The sequence below is a fragment of the Neophocaena asiaeorientalis genome, unplaced genomic scaffold, assembly GCF_003031525.2.
Source record: "Neophocaena asiaeorientalis asiaeorientalis breed wild unplaced genomic scaffold, Neophocaena_asiaeorientalis_V1.1 scaffold170, whole genome shotgun sequence".
NCBI classification, from domain to species: domain Eukaryota; kingdom Metazoa; phylum Chordata; class Mammalia; order Artiodactyla; family Phocoenidae; genus Neophocaena; species Neophocaena asiaeorientalis.
The window spans coordinates 1610112-1634419 of record NW_020172463.1 but is presented as its reverse complement, the minus strand read 5'-3'; the positions used below and the strand labels follow the sequence as shown (position 1 = coordinate 1634419).

The 24308-nt window shown below is 44.1% G+C and overlaps 1 protein-coding gene across 2 annotated transcripts in view; it reads left to right on the top strand.

The window, feature by feature from the left end:
• MAGI2 (membrane associated guanylate kinase, WW and PDZ domain containing 2) overlaps nt 1–24308 on the top strand; it is a 1308856-nt gene that overhangs the window by 1240116 nt on the left and 44432 nt on the right. For both annotated transcript variants that reach the window (XM_024738094.1, XM_024738093.1), the window contains one exon: nt 10067–10205. In XM_024738094.1, coding sequence (XP_024593862.1) covers nt 10067–10205 — 139 coding nt within the window. The remainder of the gene's footprint in view (nt 1–10066; nt 10206–24308) is intronic.

Genomic DNA, 24308 nt, shown 5'->3' with positions numbered 1-24308 from the left:
TCTGCTTTCCCTCAGATCCATTCTTTTTCCTCCTCTCCCTGTTCTGTATCCTGGGGGACTGATCGTTATGTCTGCATCACCCACACTCTCTTGCCCTCTGCTGGTGGCACAGTGGTTGAGAGTCCGCCTGCTGATGCAGGGGACACGGGTTCGTGCCCCGGTCCAGGAAGATCCCACATGCTGTGGAGCGGCTGGGCCCATGAGCCATGGCCACTGAGCCTGCGCATCCGGAGCCTGTGCTCCGCAACGGGAGAGGCCACAACAGTGAGAGGCCCGTGTACCGCAAAAAAAAAATCAAATTGTCTTACCAGCAGGTCTAGTTCCTTCTCTAGGATCTAGGCGAGAATCCGTTTCCCTGCCTTTTCCAGCTCCTGGAGCCACCTACATTCCTTGGCTTGTGACCCTTCCTCCATCTTCAATGCCATCAACAGAGCATCTTCCCTCACGTCTGACCTCTGTCCTGAAACCTCTGTCTCAGACTTTGACCCTCGTGATTCCCACTCAGAGAAGCAGGAGAACCTTCCCATCTCAAGATCCTTAACTTACACCTGCAAAGTCCCTTTTGCCGTGTAAGGTAACATATTCACAGATTCCAGGGCCTAGATGTGAATGTCTTTTGCGGGGACATGATTCTGTCTGCCACAGAGAGGTTGGCGCATTTCTGACCTCTTTTGCTCCCTGCCTCGGTGCTCTGGGCCAGCAGTGCTCCTTCCTTGACAACTACAGCTCCAGTCAGGTGGCCTGTCTTTCACGATTCCAGCTCTCACTAGGCCCCTGTTACTTTCTATCCTCCCCCAGGGTCTTCCAGACCAGAGATGGTAATGGCATCTGCCATACTTATTTAGTGCCTCAACAGCCCTCTTTGGTTGTCTTAACCCTGCCCACACCTCTGAAATAGTCCCACCATTAAATTATCTTCAATTTCACTCTAATTCACACTTTTAACATCAGGTCTGGAACTGATGTGCATGTGCGCACACACACACACACACACACACAAAGTAAATGCAAAGGCAATTTGCAAGTAGGCCAGCTTCAGGAAAACAAGGAGTGGTTATGGTGTGCCTATATAGCAGTCATCGCACAAAGACCAAAGCTTGCATCTGGAAAATAAATCTATCTGATTAGATAAGGATGCAGAATAATAATCCCTCATTTTCTCTCAATTACATCCAGGGAAGGAAAATCACAGCCTGCATTGGTCCACAATGGAAACTTTTCTTTCTGATTTGCTTTTGTTTAATTTTCAGTCAACTAGGGAAACTGACTTCATGACCTAACATAAGCGATTTCTGGGCAAATGAATAAGCCACTAGCTGAGCTGCAAATGATAGCTTTCTATTCTTGCTCAGGCGGATGATTTTAAGATATTTCTCCAGTCTCCTCTTCCTGCCTGAGCAGTCAAACCAGCATATGAAAATGGAACGGTTGTGCTTATTTTTCCCTTCATAGGAAATATTTTGCTTCAACCAGCTTGTCTTTAAAATCTTCTTCTTTGTATTTCTGTCTGTTGCCACACTTGCGGTTGTCTCTCTGTCCTGGTTTAGGGTTTGGATTATCTGCCGAGCATTCAAGGAGGTTCCTTTTCTAAGAACTATTTATCAAAATCATAGAATTAAAAAACAGCGTTAACACCCTATAAGAATTCCTAAAAGGCAGCACTTTTGGGGTCTTTAACCTCTCAGTGATAGTTTCAGAAAATTGTTTGCCTTATTTCTCCATTAAATACATTTTCAACAGCTCAGCGGCTTCTCTCCTAGATTCATTGTGAAGAACTTACCACTGTGTTTCATTTTTTTCTCTCTTCTACCATTATGATGACAATGGTGGTGATAATGATAACTACTACAATTAATAATAAAACATTATATTTGTATAATAGAGAGTTTACAAGGCACCTACATACACTTTATATTATTTGATCATGGTCAAATCTGGTTGACATATATCATGAAACCAAATTTAAAACTTTTTACACATCTTGCTTAAATTTGGTTTAAACAATAAGGAACATAGAGTCAAAACACAGATTCTGAAAGCTCCTTCTTTCAATTGTTCATCCATCCTTTGAACAAATATGTATGGGTATTTCCCATGTGACTGAGTCCCTGCCTTTGGAGGGCTTACAGCATTGTGATAGGCAAAGGTCAATAAAGTTGTCCCTTGGTATCTATGGAGATTGGTCCCAGGATCCCCACAGATACTAAAATACAAGGATGCTCAAGTCCCTTATATAAAATGGCATAGCATTTGCATATAAATGACTTACGTGTAATGTATTTGCATGTATTTTGCATATAAAATATGTTCTCATACATACATGATCATATTTAAGGCATCTCTAAAGTACTCATAATACCTAATACAGTATAAATTCTATGTAAGTAGTTATAAATACAATATAAATGTTATGTAAATAGTTGCCAGGCATGTCAAGTTTTGGTTTTTGGAACTTTCTGGAATTTTAAAAAATATTTTTCATCTATGGTTGGTTGAATGCGTGGATCCGAAACCTGTGGAAATGGAGGGCCAACTTTTTTTTTTTTTTTGCGGTACGCGGGCCTCTCACTATTGTGGCCTCTCCCGTTGCGGAGCACAGGCTCCGGACGCACAGGCTCAGCGGCCATGGCTCACGGGCTCAGCCGCTCCGCGGCACGTGGGATCTTCCCAAACCAGGGCACGAACCCGTGTCCCCTGCATCGGCCCGCGGACCCTCAACCACTGCGCCACCAGGGAAGCCCCCGGAGGGCCAACTTTTAAAGAAATGCTGAGGAAAGGCACCCAACCCAGGACTGATGGGGGATCATAGAAGGCTTCCTGGATGCAGGCATACCTGAGCTTTGCCCTAAGGGATGAGCAGGATTTAGTTATTCGAACGAGGAAAGGCAGATTCTAGACAAAGGGAACAGCATCTGCAAAGACACAGAAAGAGAACTGCTCCACCCAGAAAGCATACCTAGAGCAGGGAATGGGAGACCTGAGGAAGGGCACATCAACACCAGTTAAAAGCCCTGGAAGAGTGAGATTTAGAAAAAAAGCAATCTAATAAAATTCCCTATATGAGATTAGTGTTAGTAATATTTGACAAAGAAAAAGGAAAGTTTGGGTGATAAAGATACCAAATCGTAATTCAGAGTTGACTTCCACAATTGGGCTACTACATTATCTTGGAATTTCAGATGTATTTCCATGTTTTAATTTAGAGGATTTTAAAAGTAAGAATGAGAAATGGAAGCTCTTGAATGAAGAGTGCCCCCTGAATCTCCACCACAGCGGCCCCCTGACTTGAGTGAGAAGCCAAGGCACCACCCCTGCCCAAGTCAGAGACGGAACATTTTTTGAGCTGTGACTAAATCTTTTCTAAAGGGAAAATACACAAATAAGAAACACGTGACATGAGGTACCCTGCCCACATCAAGGCATAAGCCCTCAGAACTCTGCAGCGGCCCATAACTTCTTGTTCCCCTTCCGTTCCCCTCACCTCCATGACCCTTCCAAGCCAGTATGTGCTCGGGTACAACCTTGATTAAGGACTTTTCTGGAAATCCACCAGGGCCCTTTCACACTTCTCTTTGGATGAAGTTTCTTAGGAGATGTTGGGATGTTTTCTTTTTAGGTGATTACTGTCTAGAACATAGCATAGAGTCTCAGACAGAGTTCAACATATAAATTAATTGAGGCAAATAAAATCCACATAGTTTCAGTGCTCTCAAATCTGAATTTCAGTTTCCAGTGGGGTTAGAAGTTCTCTCTGGAAAAGCCTGCTGTCTTGATGGGCTTCTGTGCCTCGCTGAGGCAATCGTGCACAGCAGTTTGTAACTGGAGCCAGGTCCTATAATAGGCACTTGGATGCCATCTAATTCAATCACCAGTCTCACGGAAGACATGGGAAGGTGAACCAAAGCACTCAGTGTAACCCCTTGGAAAAGATTTTTACTGTAATAGTTATTAAATAATATCTAACGAAGGTTAATTGTGAAAACAGCCATGATATATTGAAGGTCATTATCGAGTTGAAAATCAGCCTGTCCTTTGCTCCAGGAGGGCCATTATGGCCCAGGTGTCCTTTCGTCAGAGCACCCAGTGGCGATACCTGTGACAGGCAGAATTCTGATTCTGTTTTTCTGATTTTATTCGAATTCAGCCTCCCTTCCTCTTTCTCTCGATCTTTTAGCATTTGTTTCCCATAACAATAACATACCTGTCTCTAACAATTTTTGTAGGTCACCTTCACTGAAACTTCATTTGGTCTCCTGTAAGTACTGTTGAAATTGTTATGGTTTGGCTCCAAGTGCCTAAGGCAGTATTTCAAGAAAGCTTTACGGTATATGCTGAGGCGCACAAAAGCTGAACTCTCTGTGTCCTGGAAACGAAGACGGTCACTATAACTGAAAAGCAAAGCTAACATTCATTGACTCAACCGGGATTAACCGAGGGCCTACTTGTCAGGAACTGTGACAGGTATAGATGACACAAAGGCAATAGGTGCGTTCCTTGCTCGTGAGGGGTCTGGAGTCAGCGGGCGAAACCAGCCTGTAGAGAAAGAATTATGACAAAGCTAACCTGTGACCTCGGACCATTAGCCACAGAAATGGTGCACAGCTAAGTCTCTCATGAGACACAGACTGGAGACATGGATCGTTGTGTTGGCATAAAATTCTAAAGGAGCTCAATTCCTCACACCTAATGATCATCTAGGATCACTTCAGTCATGTATAATCATGTGAAATAGGTTCCTGTGGTGTGAGGGCAGTTAGCTGATTGCAGCCAGCCAGGCATGTTTGTGGAGACATCCAAGCAAGCCTTGAGCAGGCACTACCACGGCTTGGGGCTGAAGGAAGTCCAGGATTACTATAGTCCGTACAAAGATTCAGTTGAGCCAAGCCAAATACTTTCTATATGACTTTACTACAAAAATGCATACAATACAGAGTTCAATTGTTTTTTTCTTACAATCTAAACTGTTAACTGCTAAGAAATACTGAAACTTTCGGGAATTTCCTGGCCGTCCAGTGGTTAGGACTGGGCACTTTCACTCCCAGGGTCCTGGGCTCAATCCCTGGTCAGGGAACTAAGATCACACGTGCCGTGCAGTGCAGACAAATATATATGTGTGTGTGTGTGTATGTATATATATATATATATATATATACACACACTGAAACTTTTACCTTTACCTGCCTTGGCTTTCCAATAAGAAGAGAGGTTTTGGGCTCCCCTGGTGGTGCAGCGGTTAAGAATCCGTCTGCTAACGCAGGGGACACGGGTTCGAGCCCTGGTCCAGGAAGATCCCACGGATGCCGCGGAGCAACTAAGCCCGTGCGCCACAACTACTGAGCCTGTGCTCTAGAGCCTGTGAGCCACAACTACTGAGCCCGTGTGCTGCAACTACTGAAGCCCATGCACCTAGAGCCCGTGTTCTGCAACAAGAGAAGCCACCACGATGAGAAGCCCATGCACCGCAACGAAGAGGAGTCCCCGCTCGCAGCAACTAGAGAAAGCCGGTGCACAGCAACAAAGACCCAACACAGCCAAAAATAATAAATTAAAAAAAAAAAAAGAGAAGTTTTACCTGCAGGGCCTCAAGCAAGTTCAAGGATTTGGTAATAGTTTTGTTAAAGAAAAATCTGCCAAGATGTGAATAGAAATGAGTAGAAATGCAGAACTTGTTAGACTGGGCCAAGAAATGGCAGTCTTATCTCACTCCGCCTTGCCCCTGAGACACTGCTGTAAGGTTGTCAGTTTCCCCAAGGGGACCGCAGATAAAAGTATTTCTTCCACAGGACAAAAAAAGAATGCCTAGGATTCATCTTATGTCCTTTGGTTAGTTTCCTACACGTGACATCTCCTTGATCCACACAAAACAAACACACACATTCCTGAATTACCTCTACCTGGTTTGGGTGTGTCTGTCTGTCTGTCTGTGTCTCTTTCTCTTCCTCTCCCCCACGGCCTCCATGGCCTCCATTCTCTCTCTCCTCCCCTGTCTCTCTCTCAATTCTAACTAGAACTTGATACTTTAAAAATTCTCTAAGAACAAGTGGAGATCTTTAAAGTTTCACTTTAGTAATGCAGCTCAATAGAAAATAGCTCCACGGTGTGTGGGAAAAGAAGACTACATCAGAGTCACAACCGGTCTTTTTCTTCATCCCTGAACGGGACGCACATTTGCCACTGGTTCTATCCAGTTAACCGTCCCCCCCCCCGCCCCCAAACAATTCACTGCAATGTAGGAAAGGGACACTTCAACGCGCTGCAGCTGGGCAGCTGTATGGAGGTCGGAAGGTAAAGAGAACCGCTTCTCCCCCTGACAAACCCGTCTTATTCATCGGATGCTCAGAGGATGAAAGTGAAAGGAATCATATCCCAAATTTATTTACGGAGCTCCCTGTAAAATGACTCTATATAAGGCTGATATTGGAATGAAAGTTGAAAGTAAACCTTTTTACCATTTATGTCATTTCACAAGGAGAGATGGAAGTCTTGAGGCTGGGCCTGGACCGAGTTTGTTACCACTGACACTAGATCCAAATGAGTTGACCCACTTTTGCAATCTGCCCAGAACACCTGTAAGGTTCAGATCTATGACTGTGGCAGCATTTCCATCTCATTGCCTGACCAGCGTCCCACCTCAAAATTTTTTTTCTGAATTTGGTAAGATTTTGGACTGTTCCCAAACTTCCATTGCTCCCAGTGAGGCAGGAAGACTGTCTCCACTGGCACCCTGGAATGGACAGGGGCTTGGGAGAGACTGAAAGTCTTAGACAAGGGACTAAGGACCCCTCGGTTCAGCCAGCATCAGAGTTGTTTTCTTCTCCTTCTGAGGGGACCTCACATGGAAAGCTGCCAAGCCAAGAGGTCAGCTCAGGCTCCCAGGAACTCAATAAAAATAACATCCCTAACTCTTCCCGGAGCCCTATCCTGAAAATCCCACACCAGAGACGTCAGCCCAGCCCCCTGTGCAGCCCCTGAACCCCTCTGCTTCTCAACCTCCCACACAATCTTCCAACCCACCATTTCTCTCTCTCCGGCTAATTTTTTCTCCCTTAATTCTCATGGCTCTTAGTAGGGAGAAGGGAAAATAAGAAACAGACAAGAGAATGAGAACATCAGATTTTCTAAGTGTGACTGTTTCTATCACACCGCAAGATTCCTTTTGCCTTCCACAGGGTTCTTGTTGAAATGTCAGTCTTGAAACAGAAGTGTCCTCAGGCAGTGCTCTCTGTCAGGGTTTGAGTTTGGGATCAAGAGTGCTTATAACCCATTGCCGCATGGTTCTCAAGATGAGCCGTGTGGAAATGCTTCATTCGTTCACTCACAAATAGGTACTGTGCATCCCATACAAGATACACAGCCAAATGGGGCCTAGTCCCTGCTCTCATGTGTCCCATGATTTTCTTCCCCACAGTCTCCCAATTTCTCACCTGGATAAACAATGTGACAGCCTCACAACTTCATGTCCCTTACTCAGTGTCCCACTTTCTCTCCAGTCCACCCTTCATACTGTCTCAGGGAGATTCCTAAACACCACTCTGCTTCCCTGGTCAGCTTACCCCTTGTTCAAAATCTTCAGTGCTTTGCTGTCAAGCCTCAGGGTCTTGGCATATGCTGTCCTCTCTACTTAGAATGCTTTTCCTCCTCCTTCACCAGGGGCACTCCTACTGATACTTCAAAACTCAGTTGAGATGTCACCAACTCCAGGAAGCTCTTTCTGACTACCAGCCCCACTCTTTTAAGTTAGATGCCCCTCCATTCTCTTCCCTTAGCACTTTGTCAGTACCTCTGTCAGAGCAAAGAGATATTGAATCGTAATTGTCTTATTTACCCACTTTCTCTAACTAGACTGAGAACATGTTGTAAATAGAAGCTATACCATTTATCTCTCTTTACCTGATCTCCCCAGTAGACTGCCTAGCACATAATCAGTGCTCAGAAATTGTTTGATGAGTGAAGAAGCTCAAAGTTGAGGAGGGAAGACTGAGGAGAAGCATACTTGTGTAATGCGGTGTCATAGATGACATAGCGGGGTGCAGTGATGACCAAGCAGAGGGATTACACACTTCTGCCTGAGGAGAAGACAGGGTCTAGGAAGGCCTCCCAAGGGAAAAGAGCTTGGGCAGGCCTTGAGGAAGGTTGGGAGAGCACCAGGCCTATAGGGAGGAGAAGGCAAGAGAACAGTGGCATATGGGAGGCCCTCCCTGCCTCAGTCAGCACGATGCATCTGGGGAGATCTCCCTTAGAAGAATGATACTGGTGACAGTGAGAAGGCATTGGTGGGAGAGTATTGGAATAATCCAGGTTAAGGCCTGAATTGAGCTAGGAGCTCAGCAGGACCCCCAGGTTTCTGGCTTGGGTAAATAAATGGTGGTGCTATCACCCAGGATTAGGAATTGAGAGGACAAACTATTTTGGGAGAAAGAAACACCCGGCCTGCTGGTGTTGAGTTGGAGTGGCCTGCCGGACATCGAGGTGAAGATGTTTAGTAATCATTCGGGTATGTGAGTCTGAAGAGAGTAGCCGGGAATGAAGACTCTATTATAACAACTTCATCGGAACTTTTGTTTTTATCTCTACCATTTGATACTGTGCCTTGAGGTTTCAGTGAGGACTGCTGGGAGAGGGATAATTGGTCCCTCTTCTGCTACTGGCTTGGCTGTGTGGCCTCAGGCTAGCTGCTGGACCTCAGGCTGTGCCCGTTGCCTCCTGGGAAAGGTGACAGTTAGGGAGACCTGAAGAAAAATGGTGCAGACACTGGCCCTACAACTAATTAATTTAGTCCTGTCTTTTGTGATTCTTCTATGGAGTGTGGAGTTCATGCCAGTGAGGCCAACCTCTTCCACTGCCTTAAAACGGTGCTTCCAAAGGCCACTGAGTACACAAAGGGGGAAGTCTTTACCTTCATTACATTGGGATCCTTGCCCCTTAGGGAGTCCTTTTTAGATGGAGATGTCGCTTCCTTGCTACAATAAACTTGTGTTTGTTCTCCCCCGTCCCCCTTTGGGGGAAGGGGCTTATTTTAATGCCCTTTTGCCATTGTGATGGCAACTTTTTGTTCCTCTTCTTGCCTGGCCTGAAGCATTAACCTAGATATTGCTCCCCTGTAGGGAGTTTATTTGCAATTCTGTCTGCATTATGGAGTTTAGGCTGAGATCTGCTTTGTCTCAGGAACCCAACTAAAACAGCGTTGTTGCAAAGCAACTTATTGTGCCTTTCCTGGCTAATTTGTCTTAAGTGACTTGCACTGAAATCAAACATATTTTAATTCAAAGGTTCCTGGCAGTAATGGTACTGTGGGAATTACATGAGGTGCTCATGGTTGAACCTCTTTTATTCCAAATATCTATTCACAAAGGCTAAACGGGAACTGCTAATGGAACCCAGGCACTTCCAGCAATTCAAGAGGGATTGGTATTTAACCAAACCCTGGCAACCAGGTGTGAGCATGGCAAAGCTTTAGCAAGGGCATCACTCATGTGTGGAGAATGGAGTCATTTTTAATTCAAAGGACTGTGATAGAAAATACATCAAACTTGAATATCAACCAACCACTGTTTACGAAGAAAGCAATAGCATAATAGCACCCAGGAAAATTGAAATGATGCATAACAAAAATTCTCAGAGAAGCCCCAAAACAAATCATTCCATGCAACACTTTGAAGTAGATGCCTGCCTAATGTGTTCAATGAAAAAGCCTTAAAATATTTACTTCTTGATTCAAAGCAAAGATACCAGCTTACTTTGAATTGCAGTATCAAACATATTCCCTAATTTTTTAAGAAAATCCTAAATAGTTCAACTGTGGCCTCTGCCATACTGGCTAAATATAAGTGACATATCACAACCTCCACGGTCTGATATGTGAGTTTCTATAAAGATAAATAAAGTTTGGTGGTCAGATTCAGGATGTAGCCAGGGATTAGCCTCTCCTAAGAAGCAGCAGTCTGCAGCCAAATTGTTCAGTTGCTCTCTGGAAACTGGTCATCTACGGATGCTTCTCTAATCTGTTGGAAATTCGCAACTTGAATAAAACCGCCTTTGGCTGACTTGATGTCTCTTTAATTAACAGGTAGGAGATCAGATCATTGAAATCAATGGGGAGAGCACCAGAGACATGACACACACCAGAGCAATAGAGCTCATCAAATCTGGAGGCAGAAGAGTCAGGCTACTGCTGAAGCGCGGGACGGGGCAGGTCCCAGAGTATGGTACGTTTCACGTTTTGATTCACCTTTTTTCTGTTTCTTCTGTGTACTGTAAATGCCTGTGCTTATTTATAAAACTACATCAGTTCCCTAATTCTACCTAAATATATATTTAGTGATCGATAGCTATAGGTATATACACATGTGTATATTTAAGCGCAAGGTATATATTTCTGTGAGCTCTTTCTTTTGCTCCCTTATTTAGGTAATGTTGAAAATAGCAAATGTAGGACCTTCAGGGCATCTCTGAGTGTGCAGGGAGTTCTTGCCACGTTCCTATATTAGAACTTTTGTAGTCCTCTGTTCATTTGAGTCCACAGTAATTTATCAGGTATTTCCTAAAATGGCTCGTGCATCAGACTGTCCCGTGAGATGTGTAACCGGGGCCAGGGGACAAGCGAGACCAAATCTTCAAGGTGTGAAGATTAAAACATAAACTTCAGTTCATGCAGTGGTTGCATTGCCTTGGTATTTAGGGATATCCCAAAAAATCACTCCTGGGTTGTATATCTGGATGCTTTTGAGGAAGGCTTTAAAATGCATTTTAATTCATAGGTTTGCCATCAGAAATCTTTAATGGTGTTATTTCCCAACAGCCCATTTAAGGCAAGGCTGACATCATTACCTTAGCATATCAGAAAGTGCTGTGTGGTCTTTACATGAAAAACAGAGAAACCTGAGCTGGTCTTTAATTAATCACAGGGATTAACAGAGAGACAGACACAGACAGTTATCAGTACAGAGGCAGCGCAGAGAACACCTGTCCAGATTAGGGAAATAGGATCTAACTGCTGATCGAATGAATAGTTCAGATTGTTTGTTGATCTAGATAAATTTGATTTTCATTTTCGCCTTTCCATTCCCCAAAATCTAAATAGTACTTTTTCCTCTCAAATTATGCTTTCTGCCTAAGTTACCTAATAATTGACTGAACACTTCCTTATTAGCAGGACAGATATAATCCTGCATTCAGTTGAAACATCTGAATTCAATGGCCCTTAAATACCTTGTTTCCAGAGTGTTGAACACACCCAAAGCCTACAGGAAGGGCTGGTTAAGCCCTCACATTAAGAGTAGGACAGCATTCAGAAATTTCTGTAGGGTTGGCTGTACGCCCAAGGAAATATTTCATAGCTTCCCATCCTTAATACTTGGATCTAATTCAATAATTTTAATTATTAACATTAGCAATAAGCACAGGTCTGAGCCTGTGTAATGACACTGGCATTCATCCCTTTGTAAAGAATCTGAACTCTTGAAATAGAATACCTTTTTGCACCCTAGAGCACATCAAGGGATTCAGTAATATGAAACCGACCTGTGAGATTCTGTCACTTCTGAAAAAGATCTCGTCTTAAAGGTGTGTTTCACTCCATGACAAGACCTGTTATCTATATCCAGGGGTTCTCATAGAGTTAATGCTGTTCTTATTGTTCTAACAAATTAATCTTAGAAATTAGCCTGAACAACATGGCTCTCCTGAACTTTCTATTCTTTTTGTGGAATCACTATTTGGTCCCGACTCCGAGCACCCACCACGCCAGCTGCCACTCTGTAGAGAGCAGTTAGAATAGTCTGCCAACCAGCGTGGCATAACTCAGACTGTAATGCATGAGCATGAAGCTGCCTCAAAGCAAAAAAATGAAAACGTGTTTTTGAACAGCACAAAAATTCAAGATCATGTCGACATTATCCCATTAATTCTTAATGTCGTCTGAAAATATCTAGTTAAGGTTAAATTCCAAAATTAACCAACACAGAGAGTTTGAGAAATATCTGTGCACACTTTTGAGGGACCCATTGTCAATACTCTTAACTCCAGCAGTACTGCAGAACTTCTGAATGTATTCTTCTAAAATGTAACATTAAATCATATACACTGGTAGTGGTAGAGCTTGTCTGCTACTTTTGATGTTAGATTTGACATGGATTTTGACTGTAAAATAATTCTAGAGGTTATGTCACAAAAGAACAAATTTAAAAGAGTACAGCAATCTCCTTTAGGGAAGTAAAAGGATCGTCATAAACTAAGTAAACATTAGTTCTTCAGGAAAATCTAAGTCAAAATTATGTGTAAGAAACCAAGAAGGTTAGGGATCACATCAGCATTTTTGAGGATAACGCCTCAAATGGTATTTCTGGAACCTCACAACGACTAATGAGGAGGCTGTTTCAGGGTCCCCGAGACCACCCCACATTCAGAGATTTGCTTACGAGACTCCTGGGGCACAGAATTTAGTTGTGCTCACAGCTCAGCTTTAGGACAGTGATGTAGTAAGGACACGCCGTGGGATCATAAGGTGGAATCGGAGGAATCCACGTGCAGGCTTCCTTATGCTTTCTCTGTCTCCCATGAGAGGTCACCCAGAGAGCATTCTGCAAGAAGGCCTTTCTAAGGATAGCGGTCCCAAGCCTGCTCTGGGAACTTGTCCGGCACCAGGAACGAGCCACGAAGTGGCCACACATTCATAGACTATGCAGATGCCCCCAGTGTATGAGGAGTGCTCAAAGCTAAGGGACGTCACGATTCCTCCAGCATCAGTTAAATAGACTCTCTCGTGAAACACCATTTGCTTATTTTTGTTGTTGTCCAAGATAGGCTAGAGTGTATTTTAATAAAATGGGCAAGGGGTGCAGGTCACAAAACAACAGCAACAAGAACAATGAACGAAAATCTTTGAGCTTACTAGTAGATGTGACCAAGAACATAATCTGCTTCATCCATATGCACCCTAATGACCGGAAATCTGATTTTTCTGTCAACTATGAGTATAATCTTGTGTTTGTTTCCTTTGTTTGCCCTTTAAGATCCCAATCTTGGCATAAAATCTAGCCTTAAAAGCTTGTTAAAGGGAGTTATCAGAATCCATAGGAGATGTTACCTGTTAGGGAAGTGTGGAGGCTTAACCCAGCCTGGGCTAGAGTGAACTCTGAAGGTGAAGAGACTGGCAAACAGCCTCTGGAGGGGTTTAGGTGATAACCCCCAGCCCTCCCTCTGATACCTTCAGAATTCAGAGCAGCTTTGAAGCAAGACCCTTATCTGGACTTGTGGACACGTCAGGGAAAAGCTGATCTCCGTCAAGAGAAATACGAAAACTCTCTTGCTCAGAGCCATTAAGGTGATCTGTGACAGAGAGATAGATAAGCGCAGGTGCAATGGAAAGAAAAACACACCCCAGGTGATCTGTCAGATTGTGGACTACACAATCGACAGTGTGAAGCCAAGTGAGCTGAGGAAGGGAATAAATATGCTGCAAATTTGCCATCCGTAATTACCATGAGACTCATCGGCAGACACACCTCCGCCAATTCAGAGGCGAAAATCAGCAAATGCAGCCACGAGCGAGCATAGTGGCTGCTCCCAGGGGTGGCTGAGCAGCTGTGCGGAGGGTGGGGAAATGATAAGGGCTTCCGCGGAGAAGCTGCTTTCACAGTTAAGTCCTTGAAAGAGCAGCTCAGGAGACAGACACTTCAATTCCACTCTAGTCAATGAGAGCTTGGGTTCCCCCTCCCCTGACACATACATCTCAACAACTAGCAGGAAGAAGGAAACTTGACTCCATCATACTGAGGAAAGGATCAAAAGATGATACAGCAGAAGCAGCGGCCTCCTGAATACTGGTTCTTGCTGTTACAAGTAAATCTAAAAAGGTTAAGAGAAAAGAAAGCATGCATCCTGGTTCTAAAGCTGCACAGGAGTACATTATGCAGATTATCTCCCTGTCTTGACATACAGGTGTCCTTCATTAGCATTCAGGGACTACACGGAACATTTGCTTGATGTACACCCTGAGCCACGGAGCCAGGGCCAGGGTAGATAGAGGTGCCACTGGATGAAAAAATGTCCTCCACAAGCAGTTCAGACCAACGCAGAGCCTTGCCCTGGTAATATTTGCTGTTCAAATCTCATCAGAACAAAACAGAATTAGGCTTTCCCGTCTTGGTTGGTGATCTGACCTGTTGATTCTCTTAAGCAACATTACAGGTCTTTATGACAAGAATGCTGAAGTGAGTTTGATTGTAAATGATCTCAATGGTTTTAGGAGGCCAGGCAGGGTTCCCAGGAGGAAGCAAAATTCTCAGAATACCAGTGGCCCAGGGACAACTAACACCAAATGTCCACATCTCCCTTTGGGGAAAGAAATAGCCGATCCACGAGTTAGACCTCTGCCTGCACTTCCATTTTCAAAGTTAATTGTATCTTTGATAGGTGTTGAGTGTTACAGGCCTTTGGTAAATGAAACTGTTTACATTTTATAAGGATAATATAACTACATTAAGTAAGAAAAGATCTATTTGAGCCATACTATATATATTCAGACTATAGCTGAAGGAATGAATGGGTAAATAGTTAAAAGTCTTCCTTTAACCAGTAAATAAAAATGATTTACAATAATATTAGAGCACCAGATTAAGCAGTACCAGTCTCTACTTATATGGCACTAAGCAGCGTTTGTTTATTCTTCTTTAATAATATGCATTAGCCTGTGAATGTTATAAGCCTACCCCTATAATCTGTTTACAATTACTTGTTCAAATCCTTTCTTTCCTCTGATCATACAAAGGTCAACTCTAGACATTATACTCCTACCACATATTCCATGTAAGGCAGAACCTGTAATTAATACCATTAATTAATGTCATTACTATTTCCTCAACGAAAGCAGGATTTTTCTGAGCACCTACTATGTGCAAGGCACTTTGCAGGCACTGAAGGTAAGACACAGTCCTGGCCCTCAGTGAGCTGAAAGTCTAAGAATGAGGATACGTATAACGATTGATTCTAATAGTGTGGTGACTGATTAAAAGGTCTCAAAGGATCTGCTCTAATGAAAAAATTTTAATGGGTTTTATTAGTTATTCGTGGAATTTAATAAGTACTTTTAGAGTGTTAAGGATCCTTGAAAAGCACTTGGCTTCTTTAATCTGTTAAGCATTTCCTTTGTAATACTTATGCTAATAATTTGTACTTTTTCTGAAGAAAAGGACTTGCTGAGTGTGGATACATTTCTGCTTAGACCTAGTCTGAATTATTCTCATTTCCAAGTTAGTGAGATAAAACTCTATTGAGCAAATTTGCTAATCATTGCTCTTCCCGTCCTGTGGATCTCAGCCTGGAGCTCTGTAACCTCACAGCCTGAGGTGTCCGTGGTGCACGACTCTGTGCCTCCCCCAGACATGGGGAGAGTCTCTGTTGCCTTTGCCTCAGAGACCACGTTTATTGGAACTTTAAATGGTTCCATAGCCTTTGCACTGTTTCGCCTGCATTTTTAATAGGGCAAAAGGTGGCTCGCTTCAATAATAAATTCTGAAATTTAATTTCAGCTTCTGACATTCATGGTTGAGTGTATCTTCCTTTTTCATGAGTGGTTCCACAAATCACTCCAGTTCACCTCCACTGAGCCAGATCCGGGAAGAGGACAGGCTGTCAGGCAGAACCGTGGCTGTATCATACAGAGAACAGGGTTCTTCCTCGGCTGCAAGGCTCCAGACTGCTCTCTGCAGCATTTAGGGAACCCCAGGAAATTCACTAATCATGAAACTTCCAATAAGTTTCTGTTTCATGGAGTCAGACGCAGGGGGCTTCCTTGAAGGATACACAAGTCTGAAATTCTTTTCCCCACTGCTCAGCCAAAACCTCATTTATTAAAGTGCGTTCAGGATGGGGGTGAAAGCCCATTTCTTCACATAATTTTATTGGAAACCTTGGACTGTGATGAAATTCCTTCTTTTTTGCATATTCTCCCAACATACATTGTTCTCTTGCAGGGTATATTAAGTGACTCATTTCCCCCAGTCCTCACTTGTTAGGTATTTAAGACTCTGATAAAATATATTAGACCACGAAGTAACCAAGAAACCAACCAAGAAGAACCAGTTTAGCTCTTGAGGTCTGACCTCCTTCAGTTCCCTAACACATAAATTGTTGGAGGAAATGAGTGAATGAACAGATACCTCTCCCAGCCCCCACTGAGAAGGGCTCCACACGCATCTTGGAAAACCTAAAAATTCCAACTTCTCCAGTAACTCTTGCTGGATAGTTGTATTTAGGTTCTGGTAAGAACTTCCTCTTGCTTTCCCTAACGTGAAGCTGAGCTCTCCCAAGAGAGGGCTGCTTCCACAACAGTCCAGGGAGAAGGCAGCCTTCTCAGAGGCAGCACTGCTGAGCACTGTAAGAGCATTGGAACGGAACTCAAAGAAGTCACAAATTCCAGAGAGTCGTTTTTATATGGAGGGCAGGGGAGGAGTGGCGATCAAGGTTAAAAGAAAGCTTGCATCATGGTTTTAAAGCTGCACACACACACAGGACTGGGTTGATTTGGCCCAGGACTCTGTATTTTTTATTTTTTCGCCCCAGTCAAAAGGACTCTGTATTTTTAAAGTGCCACCCCAGAGAATCCCATGCCCCGGAGACAAATCCATGCTGGATTTGTCTCCTTTAGCACTCCTGTAAAGGCCAGCTGCAGGAGTTTCTGCTTTTTTGTTGTCCCCTGTATGTCTTGTCGACCTCTCACTCTATGAGCCGCAGCCCCTCAACCCGGCTCCCCCTTTGCCCATCAAATCTGAATCGCTCTCCATTCAGACTCGCAACTGTTAAAATTAAAGAAAGGAGACTAGATTTTCCTGCCGTTTCCATCTCAGGCTTTTTTGACAGTCTGAGCTCAGCTCCCACCCTCCTCATTGAGGACAGCCTGACCCTGTGTTCAGAGCATGACAGTGTTGAATCAGGATAAGCTTCTGACCCCTCAGCTACACCCATTATGAAGCTGGTGCTAAATGCCAAAGCTGTTTTCCCCACTGTCTGATTTTCTCTTGTCTCAAAAGAGATATGATACAGAAAAGATTTTGACCCCTCTGAAGGAGCTTGCCGACAAAACCCCGCTTTCCAGGTACTGAAAGTGGAGTTTAATACCATAAGACAAATTCCTGGGTAGGTCCAGCCAACTCCCATAACCAGCGAATGTCAAGTCTCTAAAGCATCCCTTCAGAGATGCCTGGGCCTATTGCCCTATCGTGGTGTTCCCTAATCACATAACTCACCAGCGTTCATTTTAAAGTACTCAAAACCCCTCATTTCTAGTGGAAGAATTAGTGAATCCGTAAGGCCAGATTTTTGTTATTTGAGAATCCTGCCTGCAACCTTGCTCAAAGATAGGGTTACCCTGATGTCCTGTTCTGACAAAGACATCCCAACATTTCTTTTTAACTGAACTCCCTCAGTCAGGACCAAAAATGCGATTATATAATGCCTGGCTTCAGGCTTGAATTACATGCTCTAATTGTAGCAAAATCTCTACACACTGAGAATCACACATTCTTCAATGTGCTGTTTGGGTTCAAAAAAATTTTTAACAGAACAACAAACATACGCTTAGCCTGGACTAAACAGCTCTTAGCTCTAAGTTAGCTCAGACACTTGCTTACAGAAGAATCTGTGTTTACACTTCTGGCAAAAGGTCTCTATTTTTTTTTGGCACACACTTTCCAACAGATAGTGACCCTGGCCTCATCAGGACCCTGAATTTTAGGACTGAACATGTAGACTCCTAACATCTGCATCAGATACGCCCAGCACAGGATGCAACTCTGTTTTTCACGTTTCACCATACTTTCTGCTACAGCCTTCGTAGCAATTTTTTCCACCATATTCTGGGCTCTTTGATCTGACCTTCTGGTCCGAGGTTTCCTAGCACATGTATATTTCAAGCCCAGTAAAGCCCACGTTTAGAACCAAATGAGAGCCTTCTCTGTGTGACACTAAAACCACTTGATGGTCTTTGTACAAAATTACTTGCATCTTAGCAGGGCTAAATGGTACACTTAATAAATTCTGAAATTTAATTTCCCCCCTCACATTCATTGTTAAGCGTTAGTTCCCTCACCCCAGAGAGGCTCTACTTTCCCTTTAACCTCAAATTGTTCATTCCCACCCTTGAGACTCCCTCCCCTCAGACACAGTCTGTGCAATGAAAAGCATCCCAGGGGGCGTAAGGGGACATCCACGCGCAGCGCTGTTCCATTCTGCGTGTTGAAGCCGTGGATACACAGCAGCATGTGTGGAGCGACGTAGGCATTCAGACAGGGAATGTCATCAGTGTATACTGGCAAAGCGGGGATCAGGCCCCCAAATGTCTGAGCTGCGTGGATTAAGTGCATCTGATCACAGTAACTTCACATCCCCCTCTACCTCGCACCGTGTGGAGCTGAGAGAACACAGCATCAGGCGTTGCAGGGAGCGGCTATTACATCTCCCAGAGGCCTGTCTCGCGGAGATCACTGACAGATAGTCCAGAATTTCTAGTACCCATCTTCATGTAGGTAAAGAACTGTAGCCCAGACACTGAGATAGACACAGACCAAGACAGCCGCTAAGAGGCTGGTTTCAGAGCACAGCCCTCAGACAGGTGAATACAGCCACGTAGAACAGGAAAAACCTGGCTGCATTTTTTTCAGCTTTATTTTTTTCCAGAAAATAATTACAGCCAGCAAGTCAACTGTGAACTTTGACTGTAAATAAGCAAATTGTCACAGGTGAAAAGAGCTGTAAGAATTTATGAGATTATTAGAGAAAACAAAAACATGGGCACACCATGTCTTTAATTTGAGGATTTTTCAAAATTTAGAAACGATTACTGTGACTTCTCAAATGACAGCTGGTCTCACTAAAACACCCTATCATTACGAGAAAATTCTGCAAAAATTCTGAAGTTACGATTTCAACAAGTTTTAAACATTTGTGCCTCCTTAAAAGCACCTCAGAATGCCTTCAATATTTTGAGAAAAAAAAATCTACTTTTGGATTATGAACGTAGCTCAGTCTTTCACTAATTTCACTTGCTGCATGCTTGATAGGGTCAGCTTTACTTAAAGTCTTTATTCTTACTGCCTAGATAATTTTTATTCAGCTGCTCTAAACGTACTAAGCAATCTTGATTCTAACAGTAATACTATATCTTTGTCACTGGTTCTGTTAATTCTAATGATTGGTCCTAGGCTCTTCCTCCCCTTCCTTTAGGAATGGTACCTTCCAGTCTCTCCATGTGCATGAAAAGTGACAAGCATGGGTCCCCATATTTCTACTTATTGGGCCACCCTAAAGACACGGTTTGTAAAATCTGCATGAATATTATCTTTCTCTAATGAGCTTTGGTTTTGCATATGTTTTTAACTGATGTATAATGCTCTCTCTTTCGTAGTAGCTTGTCTAATTATTGCTAGAGCTCTGGAAAATATTTATAGTTGAGACCTTATAAGTGGTAAGGATAGGATTTGCGGGTTCAGGAAAATAAGAGGTGCACCAATTCCAGGGGTCCAGCCTAGAGTGGCCCCAGCAGGAAGGAAAGGCCGGGAGGGTACGTATAGCAGAGGCAGCATTGGGTGAGTTCTGCCCCACACACTTCAGAAAGTCCTCCCTGGGCTTCAGTGCAGAAAAGCAAAGTATATTTCCTCTCAGCCCACGTTTGGCCAGCTCCAACCCAGGCCACCCTTTCTACACCAGACAGACAGAGCCACAGTCGTCACACATTTTAGCCCTAGGAACCCAGAACTCCACCTGGCATCATGCTATTTCCCCAGCCTGCTTTGTGCCAGTTATTCAGTCAGGACTGGATCTTCCAACTCACCTTCCTCCGTACTCAGTGATGCACCAAGTTTAAGGGGAAAAACACAAAGCTTTTTCTGAGGGTGGTCATAAGTTTGTATCTAAACAGTGTCCACCACTATTTCAAAATGAACATCCTTAAGTGCTGGCTGTATTTTAGACAAACATCCAGTAAAAATTCTTAAGGAAACTAAGTGTCCTATACATGTGTGTGTATATATATACACATACACACACAAATAAAGCAGAAGGTAGATGACAGCCTTGCAAATATTGTTCATGCAACTTTTTACCCCTCAACTACATCCCTAGAGCAGCCCACGTGTCCACTGTCAGATCCTGCAGTGGGTCTGTGAGTACTGCCACAATTTTTAAAAACTGGGATTTTAAAATGTCAATTTAACTTTTCAGCAGTAATTGATAGGCACGCTCAGTCCCCACGGTTAGCCGTGGAAGCAGGAATCAGACGACACACTTCTCAATTCTGGTTTGATTCTACTCCATTTACACTGTCACAGCCACGGCTAAGCATTTCTCCACCGAGGTCTTTTAAGCTGACCTTTTGAATGTTTTCTGAAATATGTTTTTCAGTTGTTAATAACCCTGCTAGTTGCCATCCAGGACTGGTTTAAATTAAGAATGAAAGGCAATATTCACTAAATGAATTATTGAATTGACCTACTGCTGAACATTTCCTTATCAAGTACGTTTATGCGGATGTGTCTATACACACACACACCCCCCATCACAATCATTCCCTAAAGATGTCTACAAAAACAGAAGTTTTAAATGACTCATTTCTCTGAAGTGTCTGTCTCTCAAGGATAAGTTATTGATCAGGGGAAACTTAAATTAGGACATAAAGAAGACAGTTGCAATGTACTGGAAAAGGTAAAAAGCCAGGGAATAGTTCTTGGGGAAATCTAGTCCAGTGACCATGGTTTAAAGAGGTATAGATTTCTGTTTCTGACAAAAGAAAGGTATTTGCTTGTCACATAATTTAGTCTGCATTCCACAGAGGTGAGGGGACCTGAATCAGTTCGCTAGAGTCATTAGCTAAAAAGCTTAAAAACCAAAAAAAAACCCCAAAACTGGAGGACTCTTTGTGGTCTCAGTTCAGCTCCACCAACATCTATCAGGCACCTTGCTCAGTGCTAGGGAGATAAAGATTAATGAGTCTCTCCCTATGTGCATTCCCAAGCAAGGAGGGGTGACAGGGAGGGAATGAGGTAATGGGACAAGCATGAACAGTATTGGCAAAGGAGTGATAACAGCCCAAGGGACACAGCACCCTAAATTTGCTGAGCAGGGTTGTAGAAGATTCTACTCTACCTAAGAGGTGACATTTTAGCTGGGCCTTGAGTGACAAGTGTGATTTCACCCATGTGGACAAGAGGTAAGGCAGCTACCACACAGACTAAGTAGGAAAAGGGGAGGGATGGGATGAAAGAACATTAAAGTGGGGCTCCACAAAAAGGACCTTCTCTGCCAAGCAAAGGAATTCGGATTTTATATAATCTGATGTCACCAAAATATTAAGTGGAAGGGTGAAAATACCTGTATTTGGAATTATGCCTCAGTAGTATTTAAATGGCTCTTATAGGAAACTGGGGGCAGTTAAAATGTAATTGGAAAAGCTGAAGCAAATGATGTGAGGACCAGAATTAGGGAAGTGGTGGTGGAAATTGCAAGTTGGGAATGGACTGTAGAGATATTTCAGACATTTCATTGATGGAAATAACCTAACTTCGTGAATAACGAATATAAGGGAAAGGGTCAGGGAACCGGATGTGGCCAGAGTTGGGTGGCAGACGATGTCACGTGGGCCAAGGGGCAAGTTTAGGAGTGAAGATATCGAGGTTAGCTTCGGACTTGTGGAGTTTCTGTTGCCCGGAGGACACTTAACGGGAAGCAGCCCACGAACGGGGAACTTGGATCAGATGCTCAAGGGCCGGAGCATTTTGGAAGTCCTGGAGTCCTGCAGTGGGATGAGCTCTCCCCCAGAGACCCCGCTGCATATAGAGAGGAGAATCCACAGGACACGGTCACATCTGAGTGGCAAGTAAGAGAAGGCGGTGAAGATGACCAGGAGAGGGCAGTCCAAGAGGCAGGAACCTCTTCCCGAAGAGAAGAGTCAGGGAAGCCAGGGTGAGGGTTCAGGGAAACTACCGGGAGAAAGGCCTCTGTGCGGGGTTTAACACAATGCAGGTGCATGGCGCTCAGTTAAGGATGACAGTGTGAGGATTATTGGTGGGTGGGAAATGGCCTTCAGCTGCTCCTCTGCGGGACCTCACCATAGGCCTTCCCCACTGGCTGCTCCACGTTCTGGGCCACACTGGGAATCCACCCAATGAGACCACAGATAATTAGAGCTCCTGCTTAGATCCAGTCCTGGGGTTAAGGCCTGGCTTTTCTGGTTTGATTTTTCAGAGGGCAGGGGTAGATAGGGTATAAAGATGAATAAGACACCATTTCTACCCTAAAGGAACTCTGTATGTAGGGAATGTTTAAGGAAAACAGGGTGCTCATTGTTTACAAAAAATACTCCTTAGGGACTTCCCTGGCGGTGCAGTGTTTAAGACTCCGCAGTCCCACTGCAGTGGGCACAGGTTCAATCCCTGGTTGGGGAAGTAAGGTCCCACATGCTGTGCAGTGCGGCCAAAAAAAAAAAGACCTATTAAAAAAAATACTCTTTAATCACACTCTTGTTGAAACCATTCTCAAATATACTGTGTGTTAACATCCCTGGATTGAGGTACAAAGTATCCTGAAAATGGTCATGCTTTATTTAATTTCCCTTTTCCCCTGACACATTTGCCCTTTGAAATCTGGATTCCATCATCAAGACTGTAGTGAAAAGTGTCCCCTCAGCGATCACCAGTCTCACCATAGTAACAAAATCCAGTGACTGATTCCAACCCTTCATCTCCTTGGGACTCCCAGTAAGCTAACACTATTGGTCAGTGTGTTAGCTGGATTTTTTTCTCTTTCCTCTCTGATTGCTCCCCTGGGGTCTCCTTCAACTCTCTTCTCGTGCACTGACACCCCTCCCCCAACCTGTCCCTCAGGACCTCATCTGCTCTCATGGTTCCGCCTGTCACCACCATGCAGATGACTCTGTTGTCTGTTTTGCTATCTCTGATTTCATTCCCAAGACTTCCAGCTGCCCTCTCGACATTGCTATCCAGATGCTCCACATCTGTGTATCCAAAATTGTATTCATGATCTTTCCTCCTAAACTACTCCTCCTCTTGAATCACCTGTTAATTAAGAAACCATCAACCCTCATTGTTGCCCAGCTCAAAACCATCCGAAGTGCCTTCCCACTCATATATATACAGCCGGTTCCCAAGTTTGAGTGATTTTACTTCTCTCATTTCTCACAAGGGCCCTCTCCTCCTTTTCTCTTGTCATTCTACTCCCATTCAGGCCCACTCCACTGGGTGAGATAACCTCTACCTGTTTTCCCTACTGCTATGGTCCATCTTCCCTGCTCACCGATGCCCGAGCAGTTGCTTGTCCTAAAGGACTGCCCCACTCAGAGACCTTTCAGACACACTCAGACACACACACACACACACACACACAGCCTTAAATGAGTCCTCAGAGCATCCCTGATTTGGCCCCATCCTAATCAGTCTCATCTCTCCTCTCCCACGGTATCGTATACGTATCTGTGCTGCAGCGCTCCTGGAACACTTGGCATTGTCCTGTATTTCCACCTTCATGGTTGGGCTCGTGCTGGTCCCTTGGCTTGGAAAACCCTTTCCCCAAATCATGTCCTCCTTCAAAAACCAGGTTGAAGGCTGCCTTCTCCACTAATCCTCGCCCAAATCCACCCTCAGAAGTAATCTCTCAGTCCTCTGAAGTCCCATAGCCCTTCACGCATCTCCCCTCTCCCGTCACTCTCTTTTGCAACCTGGTTATCCACGTCCCCGGAGTCTTTCCCCTTTATGGAGTTCAGATGCTGGTTATTACCCTGGGTTCTTAAAACAGTGCTTTGCAGAGAGAGTGAACAAGTAAATGCATGAATTCATAAAAGTCTTGCAGTATCATTAGGTCATCGTTCTGATAGCAAATTTCGGATAGATTGCCTATCTCTACGTCACTTAGTTGTTCTGGGGCTTTATCTTCCACTGTCATCTCATTTTGTGTCTAAATTTCTATTTGTGTTTTTATGCATGTGGGAGGTTACTTGTGTTTCTGGAGAAGTGGCTCTCTCTAGGGGGTGTCCTATGTGTCCCAGCAGTTCAGTCCCCTCTTGTCACTCAGGGGCCAGGGACCAGTTGGTCCCTGTGTTTGCAGACTCAAATTCCACAGGCTGCCAGATTGCTCTCTTCTGGCTTCTGCTATCTACCTCCTGGTGGGAGAAGCTGGTCTAGAGGCTTGTGAAGGCTTCCTGGTGGGAGGGGCCAGTGCCTGCCCTCTGGTGGGCAGGGCCTTATCAAGGGGCGTGTCTAGCCACAGGCTTGGCTGTGGGCCGGGAAGTCTTTAAGAAGCCTGTC